The following is a 17,097-nucleotide window of genomic DNA, read 5'->3' as shown; positions in this document are numbered from 1 at the left end:
ATGAAAATACTTTATTTCCAATTGGAAACCTCACAATATAAGTACTATTTATTCTGATTAAATAAGAAGTTACTTCACGTTGAAAGTGATCAGAAGTAATGGAATTCCTTTCTTGCAGAACAAAGTTTTTTAAATTTATTGGTCAATTCAGTAGGTATAATACTTCAGTTCTAGAAGTGTTCCGGTGAAACTGTATTCAGTACTGTGGAAACATGTTAACATCAAGGAGAGAGCTATGGTTAATACTAATTTATAAGAAAAGTGTGTTCAGTCGTTCATAGTAGTGATCTCAATTAAATCTAGTGCAAGTGAAAATGTACCTCCGAAATATCATAATTACAAATATGTATTTTCATTTTTAAATCCCTTTTCCTTTTCTTTTCCGAGAGTAGACATTTGGAAGTCAGAAAAGATAAAATCCTTAAACTAATTAACTAAAAGTGTATATACAAATTATATAATTTATCTAAAAACAACATGTATGATTCAAGGCCGTATCCGGGAAAGTGATACCCAGTTACTAAATACTTTTTTTTTTTTATGTAAGTATGTGAAGGAACTTTAGAACATGCTTTTACAATCAGACAAATCGCAGCGACAAGGTGTGTGGAGTCCCTGGTTTGATCTCAGCTCGCGCCAAGCGTGTATTGTGGTGAGATCTCTCGGGGCTCCCCCGTTTCCTCCCACATTAGTCATTCCACCATTTCATTAATTTTTCTTCATCACTGTTTTCTTTAGCCTACATAGCATAATCGTGGGATATAAAACTGAAAGAATTTGTTTCATTTCAGCTTTTGTTTCAGTCTAGATTGTAATTTCTGTTGTTTTCTTACAATCGGATGTGATCTGAAACTAAAATTTGTGTTGAGAATAGCGAATTTTTTGAGTTCATTGGTTGATTAGGAGTTCTCCCGTGACTATATGAGACGTGAACTTACAGCTTAACATAGGATCCTAGCCACTTGAGCTCCCTCCAGAAATCGAACCCGGTCTCCCGCATAATCTCTTGAGTAGTTCTGGCAAAAGAATTTGATATGTAGTTGTCTTGTAACTGTGGTCGATATTGCCATCGTAGTTAGTATGTTAATTTAAATTAATTCAAATGTACTGGACTAGTTGGTGTACGAGAAAGCTAATGTGCGTAATATGTTTAATATATGGCAGATCGAAGTATAAAACTTTCCTTATTGTAGAGCAATGAGTAAGTAAAAATATTTAAATTTAAACAGTCTTCATCGAGCAGAAGCTTTATTAAGTAACAAAAGATTATATTCAAGTTGATATTCGTTGAACTTGTTATAAAATTGAAGGACCTTTAGGAAGACCAAGAAGCATGAAATATCTTACAGGAGGTGGACAGTTATAATCTTGGATGAATTACTGAAAATAGTGGTTTATGTTCCTGAGGTGATAAAACTTTTGCTTTCTTTGGCCGTAGAGTGGGTGTGTAAGGATGGATGTTTCAGATTATTTATTTGTTTATAATTTACCTGTATGATTTACTTTGTGGCTCGTAAAATAATAGAGACAATTTTTGTTATATTGTGCAGTTAGTTCTTCCATGTGTTGGTGTTTAAATTAATTTGAATTACACATTTATCCATACTTTCTCTAGGTTTGTGATAAGCGTGGAGATCCTTGCGACAACCTATGCGGAGGAGCTGGTTGTGGTACTTGTGGAGGCTTAGCCTGCGAAAACGGAGCCGTGATGAAAGCAGATAATGCATTGAAATATGCCAAAGAAGCAACAGATGCTATTCGCGATAAGGAAGCCAATGCGGATGATCTCCTTCGAGGGGTAAGACGAAAACAAATACACGACCTTAGTCGCAGTAAGGAAATACTTAGTTAATAGCATTACATCGTTTGGTACAAGTGATTTCTAACAATTTTACAATATGCTTCTTAACATAAGTTCTGGTATTGTCAACCAGCGCTAAAATATAGTTCATAATAAAACATATTTGTTACAGAACTATGTGGATTTTTTTAAAATTAAATTTCTTGTAAATATAGCCGCGGTAGCGTAATTGGTAAGACATTTGCTTACCAATTCGAGCTCAGTTTACTTTAGCTCAATCTTCATTTAACAGCGGCTCAGTAGTTCACCAAACCTCTATAATGTAGATGTCTCTGGGAGTGTGGGAGGTAGAAATAGCCAAAGTGCAGTACTAAACACTTGATTTTTATAAATACCGAAATCAAGAAAATGTAGTCTTACTGAGACATACACAGAAAATGTAGCCTTACCCCCAATGGGGTACATCTTTTACTTTGCTTGTGACTGATATGAATAAAGAATAAACATACGAGTAGTAGTATCTTATTGTAATAATTCGTAAATGTGACTTGAGAACTTCGGTAAACAGGTGAGAAAGACTTTAAGATAATTTCTTTCTCTCCTTGAAAATTTGGTGTTTGAAAAACAGATTATTTTCTGCATTTACTCGAACAATATGCCTATTTTATTCTGCGTTTAAATTTGGAAAACTTTCTATATAATAAATACTAACCAGATATTAGGAGGTATAACGTTTTGTATTTTGCCATATTTTAATGTAGCAGTACGTAGATATACACCATTTAATCTGAGTGTGTGTATATATCCCCTGATCATACAGATCCAGGATATGATCAAGGGAGGAGCTAAATCATAGTTTGCCGCTTTATCCAGTGTAAAGATAGTAGGATTAAAGCCCATTTTATCCAGTGTGTACCTGAGCATTAAGGGGGGGGGGTGATATAGCCCCTATAGACTTCCCCTTGGATCCGCGCTTGAATATATATATATATCAGGTAATCTGAAAAGTATCGAGCCTTTTGTAGCGTGAGATAGTGTCCCAAATCTCATGGTATATGAGTTGCAGCTGGTCAACTCTAATGCCATTTGAAAGCTAATAGCTGGAGCTAGTAGTGCAAAAAGTTTTGGAATTCTAATCAGACGTAACTATTGCGCTGTGAAAATGAGTATATTTCCGCAAAACTGCGCTATATTTTACAGTTTTATTTCCATAAAGGCGCAAATGCTGCACAGGCCCGTGAAGAAATTTGTACTGCTTATGGATAAGATACATCAAAAGCAACAGCGAAAAGATTGTTTAGTTGCATTCGTTCTGGAAATTTTGATGTACAAGATGCTCTTCACTTTAAGTGACCAATCACAGCAGAATTGGATGATATTCTGGCAAAAGTCGAGCAAGATTGGGATGTAAGAAGTCATTACATCGCCAATGACCTAAACATCTATCACCAAATAGTATTTAGGGAAAGCTAGCTGAAAAGAAAGAAGCTTGACGTTTGGGTGCCAAATGATCTGGCTCACAAGTAAAGGGTCCAAATGGATGAATCGAGTTGCGGGATGAGACATAGTATATCTTACAGAGGATGTGAAAATATGTGCATGTGCAGTTATAGCGGCTGAGCGCCATAAGAAACGGAGAGGGTCAGAGTTGGTGGGGATGGCCTATGCTATGTTATAGAAATATATCAAATAAAGTGTTGAGTCGTAAAAATAGTGAAAGATAGATAATACAAACAGTAGTAGTTTCACATATTGGCAAAAGAAGAATGGTCAGAGTAGATCACGAACCTCCGCCGCCATCTTGAAATCCACCATTTTGGATCTGTGATATTGTTTGAAATGGAAAGGTAGTCATGTGATATATCAATTAGGTCCAGAATGTTCTCAAAAAGTCAATTATGAACTTTAGTGATTATTATGTGTACAAAAATATAGGAGCCTGATACTTGTATGTTGAAAGTTTGGATTATCACGAAAACAAATTTAAGTTAAACATATCTACAAGTCAAGAAAACTAACAGTGAAATTTGATATCCAAGGTTTATATTAGTGTATTATTATTTATAACATTACTTCCGATTTGCTTCATATAGTGCCGAAAAGAACTGTTCGGAACTGTCTGGAAGAACCGTTTCCGCTTTGTTTTCCGCTTTATTGGTTGAAAAGAATGTGAAGTCTATATAGCTACCTTTCGCTAAATGGCATACTTACTAATATAGACCATAACACAATAAAATCTGATAGATTGGAATGCAATTATAACGTACTGTATGTAGACCACTATTTTTTTCACAACTTGCTATATTTTCACTCAACTTTCTTTGTCCACCTTCGTAAGCAAAAGTAACTTGGGATGAGCGTAGCATGTGATATCTGGATGGAAAGTGGGCTACTGCAGTCGAATGTATTTTCGTAATAATCCAAACTTTCAACATATGAGTATCAGTCTCCTACATTTTCGTAAATAACTGTAAAGATGATCCTAAATCTTCAAAATAAGTACAGGTAACGATTACTAAAATTCATAATTGACTTTTTGAGAACATGCTGACCCTAATTGATATATCACATGACTACCTTTCTATTTAAAAAAAAAAAAAAAAAAAAAATCACAGATTTCAAAATGGTGCTTCATGGACCTTGGTTTAAACCAGCTGTTTTTTTTTTCTTTCTTTCAAAAAAACCAACTGGTTTAAACCAAAAAATGAAAAGTGTTCGTAAAATCTTGATGATCACACATTTGTGGATTGTCACGTTTCACTCCCGTATATTATTCGTACTATATTCAGTCTTAAATTCCCCATTCATTACTCAAAGAGATTATACTATAAAAGCAACTTTTCTTTTTTATAAGTTTATGAATGTTTCTTTTGTGATTTATTTTATAATTTGTTATGCAACTGCAATCAAAGGAAAATTCTAAATATTGTTTCGTTTTAATAATGTTTACTTATTGATAAAATACTCAAAATGCCGTACTTTTTTGGGGGGGAGGGGGTGTCATACAAACCCCACGAAAGGCATTTATTGAAATCAGAAGTATCTTTGGTATTTATTTATGTATAAATGGATTAGAGCCAAAGTGGACTCAAATAATTAGTATCTTTATTCACTTTTCGTACTGATATGCAAACTGTCGTCGTCGTATTTCTTGCATGTAATTCTGTATAATGGTTTCACTTGTGCAACTGTTTATCCTTTTATCCTTCTGAAATGACTGTTGACAATTATATTAACAAGTATGTAAAGATTAGTACAATGTATTTTTATCAGGAGTCCTTCGTGAGTCGGGAGACGTGTCGCATTTGTGACCAATTAGTCCCGGTTTCGAGTTCAAATGGAGGACAATTTCTATCGGATGTAAGCCGAGAAGCGGTTTGGATTCCACTTTAAGCTTATGTGACCGCTTCCAGTATAACCCTGTTGTTGCATAATAACACCAAGGCGAAACAAACTTATTTCTGCCCATATGCGATATAAATACATAGGGCAAATTATTAAAACCAGAAAAACCTGGTTTACCCCCCCCCCCCCATTTTTTTTTCAATAAAAACCATGGTTTTTTTTCAACCTTGCTCAGAAACATTTACTCGATCGAATTTGCATCTGCATATCTCTACTGAAACGTAATGAATTCGAGCCATTCCTGAAGTGGTAGATCACGAACGATGAAAAGTGGATACCCAACTACAACAATGTGCAAAAAAGATTTTGTCCGAAGCGAGGAGAAACTCCAGAGTCTATGGCAAAGATCACAATGACGTCCTGGAAGATTATGCTCTGTGTTTGGTGGGTTAGAAGGGCATCGTGCGTCACGAGCTGCTGCCACCGGGGAGAACGGTCTATACTGTCGAAAATTACCGCGAGTGCACCTAGCAATTCAAAAGAAACTACCGGAACTGGTCGATAGAAAGGGTGTTGTATACCACGCTGATAATATCAGACCGCATACCTCCTTAGTGACCCATCATAATTGAAAGAATTCGTCTGGGAGGTTTTAATGCATTCATGCAGAGATCTAGCACCGTCAGACTATTATTTATTTCGGTCTCTGTAGAACTTTCGGAATGTTATTTTATTTAGTTAGTTTCGAAAGAGACCGGTGAAAACCACATGTCACAATTTTTTTTTTTTTTTTTTTTTTTTGATCAGAAACGACAGAAGTTCTATGGCGACGGGATTATGTTGTTGCCGGAAAATGGCAGAAGGCCATCGAACAAAATGGTGCAAACGTGTCTTCATAATGTTATTTTTCAAATAGCAATATTTGTATTTTCAGTTTTGACCTCCAAAGGCTCAATAATTTTTAGACAACTGGATATGTATATATATGATATGTATACAATTAAATATCCTCACAAAAACTGTACTTTTTAATATTGCAGTTAGTCAGTAAATGAAGATATTAAGAAAGTTAGTTGTTTCGAAGTAATACTCTTTCTCAGCACTTGACCTTCTTCTGCCAGAAATCAAACCCGGCTCTCCCGCAGTAAATGCAAAATTTCTAACCATAATTTAATAACTTGGAATTTTATTGACGTCAATAGCTAGAGAGCAATGTTAATTACAATAATAATAATAATAATAATAATAATAATAATAATAATAATAATAAAGCCTCATACTTTTTGAAATTTTTGCTGAATTTTTAGATTATTGTAAATACTATTCACACTTTTATGAACAACATATGTAATTTCTCAGACAATTGTATCTCAGCGCTGGAATAACAGGTGAAATATGTTGAATCTTGTGTGTTTGTATGCAAAGCTGTTTGTTGCGTAGTGGCTGTTTTTTTTTTTTTTTTTAATTTTATTTTTTATTTTTTCAAGGTGTCTCAGGCAAAGCAAGAGGCTGTGGTAGCTGAGGATTTGGCGAGAAAAGCCAATGAAACTGCATTGATGGCTCGTAATCGTTCGGAGAACACCAGAGCGAAAAGTGAGAAGCTAGCTAATGATATAGCAGAATTTCGGGAGAGTCCTGGTGCGACACCTGCAGAAATCCGAAACCTTGCCAGTGATGTGAGTGAACTTACCTTAGTATGTTAGTTGTAAAGCTAAATCGAGATTTTGCTATGTTAACTCGTGCTACGTTATGGGTATGAGACTGTTTCATGGATGACTGTGGTGGACTTGTGACAGTATATTTTTAGTGGCTAATATATATATATAATATGTCATCGAACGTATTGGTAATCAAAGTTTTATTTATTTACTTTCTTTCACTTTTGTCTTGATACATAAACGCCACTCCTTAATGCAATTAAACTTTTTTTTATTATTATTATTTCTTGTGTAAAAATTCTGTCACAAGCGGGAACATGGGAAGGAAAGTGTTAACATTACTCTTCATGTGATCTGAAATTAGTTGTTCAGGTTTATCATTATTTAAAGGTATCTTTTTTCTTTCCTTTTTTTAACGTAAATAAAATATTTCCCTTATCAAGTTTACGATAATTTTATGAGTGAACGATCAACCAATATCTGAAAGATAAATTGTTTTAATTCAGTATAAAATAAGCAGTGTAATTTACAGACCTTCAAGGATGAAAAATTTGAACCATTCGTGGAACATTCTGCCTCAAATCAGAACTAACATACTGTCTTAGTGGTGAATCACTTAAGGCCTTGGAGGAAACAAATCTATACAACTAATAGGGCATGCGCCAGTTAGTGTGTTAAGCTTAGGGTGTAAACAATTGTGTCGTATGTCAATAAATGCTAAGTGTTTTTGCACATCTTTCGCTTGCTGACCTGTTGAGATTAGTAGTGCAGTTAAATTCAAAAGTAAATTTTCTCTAGGGTTGTATACTTTGAGTAAAGTTTACAGAGAGAAAAGAAAATGATTTTCAACCATGAAATACTGTATTCCAATCTCTCAATTCGTTCAAAATAATACTAATATTGACGAAAGCAATTTTCAGAAAGAATGTGCAGATCTCCGGAGTTCCAATGGAAATGTTCGACGAACAAAGTTGGCAATATGTTTCACAAGTGCCTTATATCAGAAAATATTGAAAGTTGTTCGCAAAATTCAAGTAGTTACCTTAAATTTGGAAATATAACAGTTGCCAATTATTACCAAGTTGGAATGGGTACAGTTATTCACAGTAATACTGAAATGTGTAGCATTCAAAGATTCAACTGATATGTATATTGGTTCAAAATTTGTTGATGTCTGAAAATAAATCTTCCAAGTTTGTCATAATTTATTTCTAAATGTTTGATTCCAGAGGTATAGAACTAGTGTAGATTTTATGTTTTTATTTATTTATTTATTCTTTTTTATTGGTAAAGAAGTACTTTTGGACAAACTGGTAACGCATGATTGAAACTGCTGATGGTGATTAGTAAAATATTACCCTTTTTTGTTTGTTTATTTCTTTGTTTGTGGCACAATGAAGCATGAAATCAGTTCTCACTTGCATATAGACTACAATAATGATTAAGCTGCATCTACGTTTATGAAATGGTACATACAAAGTAATAATAGAAGAACAGAATAAGTAAACATTTTGTGCTATTGTGAAATATAAGCTTTAAATGTGTTATTTTTCTCGTATAATTGTAGGTTCTTAACCAAAATATCTATCTTCAACCTGAGCAAATAACGGAACTAGCGAGGAAGATAAATGACACGATTGCATCATTGACAAACATCGATGCTATCCTTGCTGAAACAGCTGGCGGTCTAAATAGAGCAAAAACTCTTGAGGAACAAGCTGATAGGGCAAAGTAAGTATTTTACAATTTTCACAGGACATCGTGTGACGTTTTGATGTCTAAGATAGCACAAACCCGCTCAAACTAAAATGTAACTCGTTGGAACAAAGGAATCCTTAACCGAGCATGTAAAATAATAATAATAAACATATTAGATTTTTCAACATGCTTCATCAGATGAGGGAGAAGTAGGAAAAATAGAAGTGTTATATAAATTATCAGCAACTGAAAAGCGCACGAAAATACGCAATGATGGCACCCAAACTCACGTGATAGTGTTTCGAGATTGAAAATTGAGAGCATATTGATAGAAGATACAATTCACATCGTGGTTGTTCAGAAAGGGTACAGAAGGGAAAGGAAAAGGAAATAATTAATGAAAGGAGGGGAAAAAATACCTATTCATAAACCAGATGAGTTACAAAATATAAATTATGTGAAAGTAACAACAATAATAAACGTAGTAATAGTAGAAAGAAACTAAAAAATAATTCAAATATTTTTTGTAGATTATTTGATCGTGCCTTACATGATTCTTCATTCATGGTTTAATTTGTAGTGTCTGGTCACTATTTTCCATGAAAAACTCCAACTGGTAAGGAATACTTGGCAACTATAAAATAATTTTTTTTAAAAGTCTTGGAAGTAAATTTAGATAGCCCCTCTGAAAGTGTAACATATTCCAAAGTTGTTACTGCTAATGGTAATACATACTATTATGTGAGAAAGTAAACGTGTGTGACTTCTTATCGCTCAGGCCACACTAATGAATGATTAATTTTAACAGACACCGGCTTACAGCTCAGGCAAACGTTGGTTTCATTCATTGGAACAGCAACGAAAATAACCAATCAGAACCTGCGTACAAACTCAGGCAACCAACCAATCAAAATGAGACCATAGATTGACGCTGACTGGGCGTCTCTGTCACCAGTCACATTCCGCCTTTTCCTTTGCCAGTACTTATACAAGGAGTTTTTCTGTTTGTTCTCTCATAATATACCCTGAAGAGTAGAACAATGTGGTCAGTTCTCGAAACGTCGAACAACATTGAATTTACGTGGTTGTTATTCTGAGAACCACTGTATTCCTCACAATACTAGGAAAGCTTTAGTTGCTCTTCGGATTTAGTTCGTAAAGTAAAAAATCAATAACCCTATAGTGTAGCGTAAATCACTTTTCATGAAAATATCCATAGGGGGTAATTTTTTAAACAATTCCCTCAAATACGACTTGTGATTTTGTTGATCTTTTATAAACAAATTCTTCATTAATAATCCTAATATATTAGTGATTTCTCGTGATAAAAGTTATAAGGGGAAGTTTACTTTCAGATATAAATTCTTTTGGACTAAGTTTTCTGAATAATTTTATTCGTATTTCGCAAATAAATGTTTCAGTAATAACTGCAGCATGACATGATTTACTTTAAGAGATTGGAGCGAGAAAATTTAGTGCAGTGGCCCTTACCTTTTATTTCTTTTTTCACACGGAATTTTCCTTCTATTTATTTGTACTGGTTACTGAATTACCCTGTGTATATAACATCATATGTCTTTTTGGACCCTTTACCTAAAAAAATAATTAGTGTCATTTGAATTTATTTATTTATTTATTTTTGCCAAAATTAGGTATTATAGCCAATATCTACACGTTCATACACGTTGCCTCAAATGCTTCTAGGAAACATGTTTCCTTTCTTCAAATGACAAATTCAGTTCATGTTTGTGAAAAAATATTGAAACTCATATGTTCCATTAATTTGAGGTGCTGACGTTTTGCGCTAACCACATTGGGCCACTGGCGTCAGCATTGGAAGTTTGGTGACCAGCTGAAAAATTTTAAGTAGCGGAGGGATTCTTGTAATATTTTGTTCTAAAAGGCAGAAACTACGACTTCTCTAACATGTACCGGAAATGGTGAACAAAGAAATTTCTGAAATTGACCTACAATTAAATCTAATGCCACCGTCTGTATTTTCTGATAGGAGTAAAATACTAATATACCGCAATTAAAATATCAACCGAAATCAAAAAGTTTTGAAAGATCCTTAGTCGGTGTTTGTCCATTATTATGAGAGATTACATTTTAAGTTAACCAAATTCGAGAAGAAGTGTAACCAGTGGGGCTGGACGGAGAAAGTTCAATTTTAAATATCTAAGGCTGTTATGTAATATCATTCGAAGGACGTTTGAAGACAAATGTTTTGATGCAACTACCATGACTTTGAACTTGTACTAAAAGTGGGGAGAAACAAATTTCAGAAAGTGACCTACACACCGACTATTTTGGATCCAGATTCCATAGAAATGAAACGAAATGAAATCCTTCAGTTTGACGTCCCACGATTATGTCTGTTAGTCTAAGGGAGTTGAATGAATTAGGCCAGTGAGTGATGATGGAAGAATTAGTGGAATGAGAATGGGAGAGAACGGGAGTACCCCGAGAAAACCCACGGACACGATGTTACCCGACCACAGACTTACTTGACAGACGATAAAAGACCCCATAGAGACGCCGTAGTTATACCAAAATATTTCCCATTCAAATCATTATTTGCTCAAATTGTTTCAAATAGTTATGGAAGAAGTCTTAGTCTGTTCTTAGAGTGTAAATTTTGTCTATTCTAATTTGCACTTACAAGATGAGGTGAGATTAGTGACATGAATTTGTAGCTGTGGTGAACAGACACCGTGTGCGTGGGTTTCCTCGGGGTTTTCCCGTTTCCTCCCACTTTCTTCATTCCACCATTGCATCCATTTCTCATCATCACCGTCTCCTTTAGCCTAACCGGCATAACCGTGGGACGTAAAACTTACAGATTTCATTTCATTTCATGAATTTGTACCATAATACGACAAAATGCTCTATGTATTATATATAGAGATGCAAAAAAGCCGGCTTTTTTGAATCGATGTTTTTTTTTCACATAAAAAGCCGGCTTTTTTGGGAAAAAAACGAGAATTTTGGAAATTTTGGCTTTTTTCAGTTTCATGATTTTTCTATCTAAATAGCTTTCTTATAGTATATTCTATAGTTAGATAAGAATTCCATGACCTAAATGCGATATTTTGCTCTGAAATTCACCATCAAGATAGATGGAGCACATGTTTTACAAATTAAAGCTAACATGAAGAATGTAGTATTTGAAGGCAATTTTAGAGGCTATTTAACTTTATTTTAACTTTTGAGTTATCGACATCTTTTTTCTTCTCTAAATCATTTTAGTTTGTCATCCGTGTTTCATTTCTAAGAGCTTTTAGTACTCTAGCTTCTAGCGCAAAAGTTAAACTTGCCCGTTTTTCTATTTATCCGTCAAAGCGTACGTTTTTCAATATATCGTCAAACCGTACTTCCACATTTCTGTTATACTGTAGCTGTGAAGTGATTTAGCAATAATTTTCCGGACACAACCTTGAATACCAATTTATACAAATAATCAGTAGCGGTTTTAGAAAAGTACTTTGGGGGGGGGGGGGTTCTGATTGTTTCGTTTCCTAAAAAGTCCTAATTTTATTTGGGAGGTGCTTGAAGTTTATGAGTACAGGCATAACTAATATTTCGTTTCGTTTATATGTTTAGCAATAATCTTCCGGATACAACCTTAAAAATCATTTTATAATGAGAATCAGTGGCGGATTTAGACAAGTATTTTGGGAAGGAATTTTCTTACTAATGTTTAGTTTTTCTAAATATTCGTAATTTTTATTTGACGGGAGCTTAAAGTTTATGAGTAAAGGCATAACTAATAGATATTTCGTTTGTTGCAGACATTCCGTAACTTTGGGGAACGGGCTTCAGACCGAAAGACCGCCCCCCTAACCTTCGCAAAACCGTCACTGCTGGTAATTAGTAATAATAACGATTTAAAAACAATAAGAAAGGAAGTCGGCCAACTCACAGTACACGCACTATTTCTACATTCACAAATGGAATGAAGAAAAGCTTTGTCAGAATGGTCGAATGCTGGTTGAATCCCTGACTTCCCGATAGAAGCGCAAAAGCTAATCACTCAGTCATGTTTGTTGTGCAGTTGTATTTAGCTTAACTTAAATATATTCCGTAGTCCTTTTTTTTTGGGGGGGGGGAGGAGTTCCGTAATGATATGTTGAATCCCTCTTGTTAAAAATTCAGAAAACTGGAGGATTGGGTAAACCGTGATGGCGGTTATATAAAACTTAACTGTAGAATTTCAAGAATATACAGAACCAAAAGCTCTAGATGTGCAGCCTTTAAGTGTATCATATAAATCTAAGTATTTCTCTTATGTTTTACTTTAATTTTATTTTGTTTCGAAAAGAGGGTATGGAATATTTTGAAGTAAAAATACTACATACTATTTTGCTAGTTATTTGTGTATTTTTTTAAAAGAAGTGTTTACTTTTAGGGTTGGCTGGTTTACACCAACTTTTTTTTTTTAATAACTGGTTTAAACCCGAAAAATAAAAAGAATGAAAAATGCGAATCGTGTGAACTTCATGGTGACGTTTCCAGATATCAAACCACCTGCAATAGTTTTATTTCCCTTTCACCTTTTAATCAAGTTGTCCCATGTTCAATTCTCGGTCGAACCACAACCCTTCTTTCATGCGTAAACCAAGTAGCGGTTCGGATTTCTGTTTAAGCGAAAGTCTTCTCCTTGATAACCTCGGTATTTCGTAAGGATGCTAAGTCTAAACATACGAAACGAAACCAAATTGTATATTTCTGCATGCCTAAATGCCTGTTGTTTTATAAAGAAGCCAAGATTATAGATATTGATAGAAATTGGCAAAATTTATCAATTGCCTACGTAGCTTCCAACATTAGCTTCGATTGGATTTTCAATGGTATCTACGCATGGGCGGCGATTAGGGGGGCAAAAGGGGGCGGCAGTTGCACCCACTTTTTTGAAATGACCCATTAATGTATATAGTTTAATTTGGAAGTATTAAGTTTTTGCATGTATTAATGGTTCATAGAATAACAGTTGTACCATAAAATATTTGCCGTCCCGTGAGTACGTATTGGTTGTCTTCCGGTTCAGTTAAGAAAGCTACAGGAATTGCGTTTTAATTGTCACGAAAAATGGCCCAAAAATTAACCTATTGGAGCGCCATAATTCGATTGTATTTTCATTCTTCTTACAAGGGATTCTTCGAGTGTGTTTTCATTCTCTCTTCATTCGTCTCAATATGTTAGTCAGCCGCTTTGGTACAAATTGAGACAACATTTCGTACAAAAAAGAAGTCCTTCACAACTTGTGAATCACAAGTTTTCTTTAACTGCACAAAAATCGAAAGTTCCTAAAATGTCTTTTCATCTTTCTAATACTAAGGAATATTTTAATTTGATCTTTTTTTTTTAAATTTTAACATCCCGTTCAGCAGTGAGACTATATGAGACGAGGACCTACTGGTTAACGTGGAATACGAACCGCATGAGCTCCCGCCAGGAATCGAACCCGGGTTTCCCACGTCAAAGGCGTGGCAATGTTTGCAGTGTAATATACGAGTTTAGGGGTGTACATATACAATTTTGTATATACAATTAAATTTAGTGAATTCAACATAATTCTATGTTTTAGGATTATTTTGTATAACTAGAGTGATTCTAAGTATTGTTGAGTTTTGATGTACGTATTCCAAGAAAGTGAAAACTGTACAAGCAACAAACGTGCTTCGGGAAGCTGCAAAAGTACTTCTTTAAATGTCGCAGCATATGCTTCTAGTATTTATTATTTTTCTAAGAGTAATAACATACATTTATTAGCATGTGTGGAATTTAAAATATAAGTTGTTCATTAATCCCCGGTTTCAATAACTTTTGCAAAATAATCCTCATTTTTCATTACTATTCGATTAATATTATTTTTTCTGTTTATTTGTTTTGCAAATTTGTTATTAAATAGGCCCCTAATCAGATCGCACAATTTTCCAGACAGAATTTTAAAATGTTCTTGAGCAAGGAATCAAATCTCTTCTTATACCTTCGTTGTTTAAGAGTAAAAAGGGCTAGTATCTACTTGCGTTGCTCTTGCCAATTTACTTAAAAAATATGAAGCACGATATACGGTATTTAACTGGAAAAGAGAGTATCCTAATAATTATACAACCTTTCGTCAAACAAAATGTTAGAAGGAACTAGAAAAACTAACATTGATATACAAATATTGAGATCATGTCTTGTCCCCCCCCCCCCACTTTTAACGTCCATCCGCCGCCATTGTATCTACGTACTAAATTTGTAATTTAATACCTCAGTTTTAGCGTACTGATTATGATACGTTGACCTTTAAATTTTACATGCAAAGCAATAACAGGATTTTCCCGTTATTGTCTTATATTTCAAGTAATGAAGGGATTTTCCCGATGGCTAGGGCGGGAGATTCTCAATTTAAGAAATTTACTGACCGGACTTCTTTAAGCTTATGGGAGTTCTTCCGGCATAACCCCGCTGTTGCATAATAACACCAAGGCAAAACAAACTTATGTGAATATGTAATATAAATACATAAAGCAAAAAATTTAAACCAAAAAAGCCTGGTTTAAACCAAAAAAGCCTGGATTAAACATCCCCCCAAAAAACGGTTTTTTTGCATTTTCAAGAACACCCATGGTTCTTGCCAACTCTGCTTATTTTTGTATATAGGAGGTTAAAATATTCTTATTATATTCATTGGTTAATCCTGTGGAATACATAATGTAAATATGTTGAAGAAAAATTGTTTGAAATATCTTTTCGAAATTCATAGTTTATTTTCGAGGTTTTATTTTATTATCAGCATCAACCACTAATTAAATGACTTTTTGTGTTATAAGGAAGCAAAACAAAGTCTGTTTTATCAATTTAAAGCAGAATTCTGAAAAAAGCCCAAAATTTCCCAAGCAAAAAAGCGAAGCAGAAAAAACCGAGTTTTTTTCCAGAAAAGCTGTTTTTTTTTCGAGCCCTTGCATCTCTAATTATATATAAATGTACGTCGAAATTATTAATGATAATAATATAAGCATGAAATGGAATAATTAGTTTTGTGTATATATGAGAACCGAAATAATGATATTGAACTTAGAAACAGGAAATTGAAGACACCCGACCTCATCAAACGTAATTTCTTGCAATGCTAGCACTAAATATTGTAAGTAAAGAGTTTTGGGGCGAGGTTTTAATACACTTATTTATTTATTAGGCAAAATGCTGAGAATATATTGGATAGAGCACAAAAAGTGTTAAATGCCCTTGAAGATGCACAAGAGGCTCAAGATACAGCTAAAGATGCCATACAAAGAGCCAAGGACGATATCCAGGCTGCTGAAAGAGATCTGTCACAAGTAAGTAAATAATATCTGCTACAACCATTTGTTCGTTCGTAGATTTATTTCAGATTATCTTTTGTCTTTCTACAAAAACAGCTTTTTTTAATTTTTTTTTTAATCGTTTATTCTTACATAACACTTGACAATAATAATCACAAAGCTGATTCTTAAGTATTGTGAAGAACTGACTCCTCCAGGGGGTCATAACTCTTTGAACGCCGTAACGCCGGGAAGTTAAGAATTTTAGCATTGGCTGTAGACACTTTCGATCATTTACAAGAAATAAACTGTGTAATAGAAAGTCTCTAATATTAAGGTTGAGTTATGCTATCTAGTGCACAATACAAAAGGCGATATCATTATGATAGCAAATGAGAGGAGGAAGTTATAATATACATGGATCAAAACACCCTCTGTGTATTTACTTATTTCAGATATAGCTAGAAAGCTATTTAACTCTGGAAGTCGTTAACAATAAAACAGTTGTAAGTACATTGTCGACTAGATCTTTTATTTAAATGCATCATTTCAGTATTTCCTTCGTAAAACTGAGAAAATTTTTTGAATGATTCTTAGTCGCTGGATGTGGCATTCCCGCAGAAGAATACCAGAAACAAAGAAATGTTGGGTACATTTATCTAAAATAATGACGAATGGATACTAGCGATGGTTAGATGCTAAACAACGGAAATTCTATCCATAGAATCAATTTATGCCAAAGCAGTCAATGAGTAAATGATATATTAGTGTTTCGTGAAAAGCAATATAGATCAGGGGCCTTCTTCTCAAAACTACTGGTCTCATAATATATTTTTTTTACAAGAGTAAAGTGTCGTTAAGTAGAAATACTAGAATAATAGTAGAAATCATTTATAAAGTGATGCTGATACCTCTAATTTGTAACTATTTTATGGTGTATACAGTTGTTGAATACTTGATTTTGAAGAGTTTTACACTAATAAAAGACTAGTAGTTCTGAGAAATAGGTCTCTGCCTGTTCTTTCGTAGGCACTCATATTCAGATATTATTTCCACAGGCCAATTCTTAGGCTACTTTGCATAAATTGCTTAGTTGAAATGGTGAGTTAATTATTAGTTGAAATAGCCCTTTGCTGTGTTCAACTGTTGTTAGCCACTTCATTTTTGAAGTAAAGTTTTTTGAAACCATCGAAAACGGAATTTTCAAGACTGATTTTCCAGGGCATCTAGGCAATTTTCGTCTCATGTTTTCCAGAACTTTTTTTTTCCTCAGTTTATGTCAAAGTGACTTCCGTTACCAACC

General features: G+C 34.1%; 1 protein-coding gene across 2 annotated transcripts in view; it reads left to right on the top strand.

The window, feature by feature from the left end:
• LanB1 (laminin subunit beta-1) overlaps positions 1–17,097 on the top strand; it is a 396,592-nt gene that overhangs the window by 367,319 nt on the left and 12,176 nt on the right. For both annotated transcript variants that reach the window (XM_081762898.1, XM_081762899.1), the window contains 4 exons: positions 1,616–1,798; positions 6,634–6,822; positions 8,372–8,535; positions 15,689–15,830. In XM_081762898.1, the coding sequence (XP_081619024.1) occupies positions 1,616–1,798; positions 6,634–6,822; positions 8,372–8,535; positions 15,689–15,830 (678 nt within the window). The remainder of the gene's footprint in view (positions 1–1,615; positions 1,799–6,633; positions 6,823–8,371; positions 8,536–15,688; positions 15,831–17,097) is intronic.

This window comes from Thermobia domestica, chromosome 6 (genome assembly GCF_964235325.1).
Source record: "Thermobia domestica chromosome 6, izTheDome1.hap1.1, whole genome shotgun sequence".
NCBI classification, from domain to species: Eukaryota; Metazoa; Arthropoda; class Insecta; order Zygentoma; family Lepismatidae; genus Thermobia; species Thermobia domestica.
The sequence above is the reverse complement of the archived record's forward strand: the minus strand, read 5'-3'. Positions and strand labels throughout refer to the sequence as shown.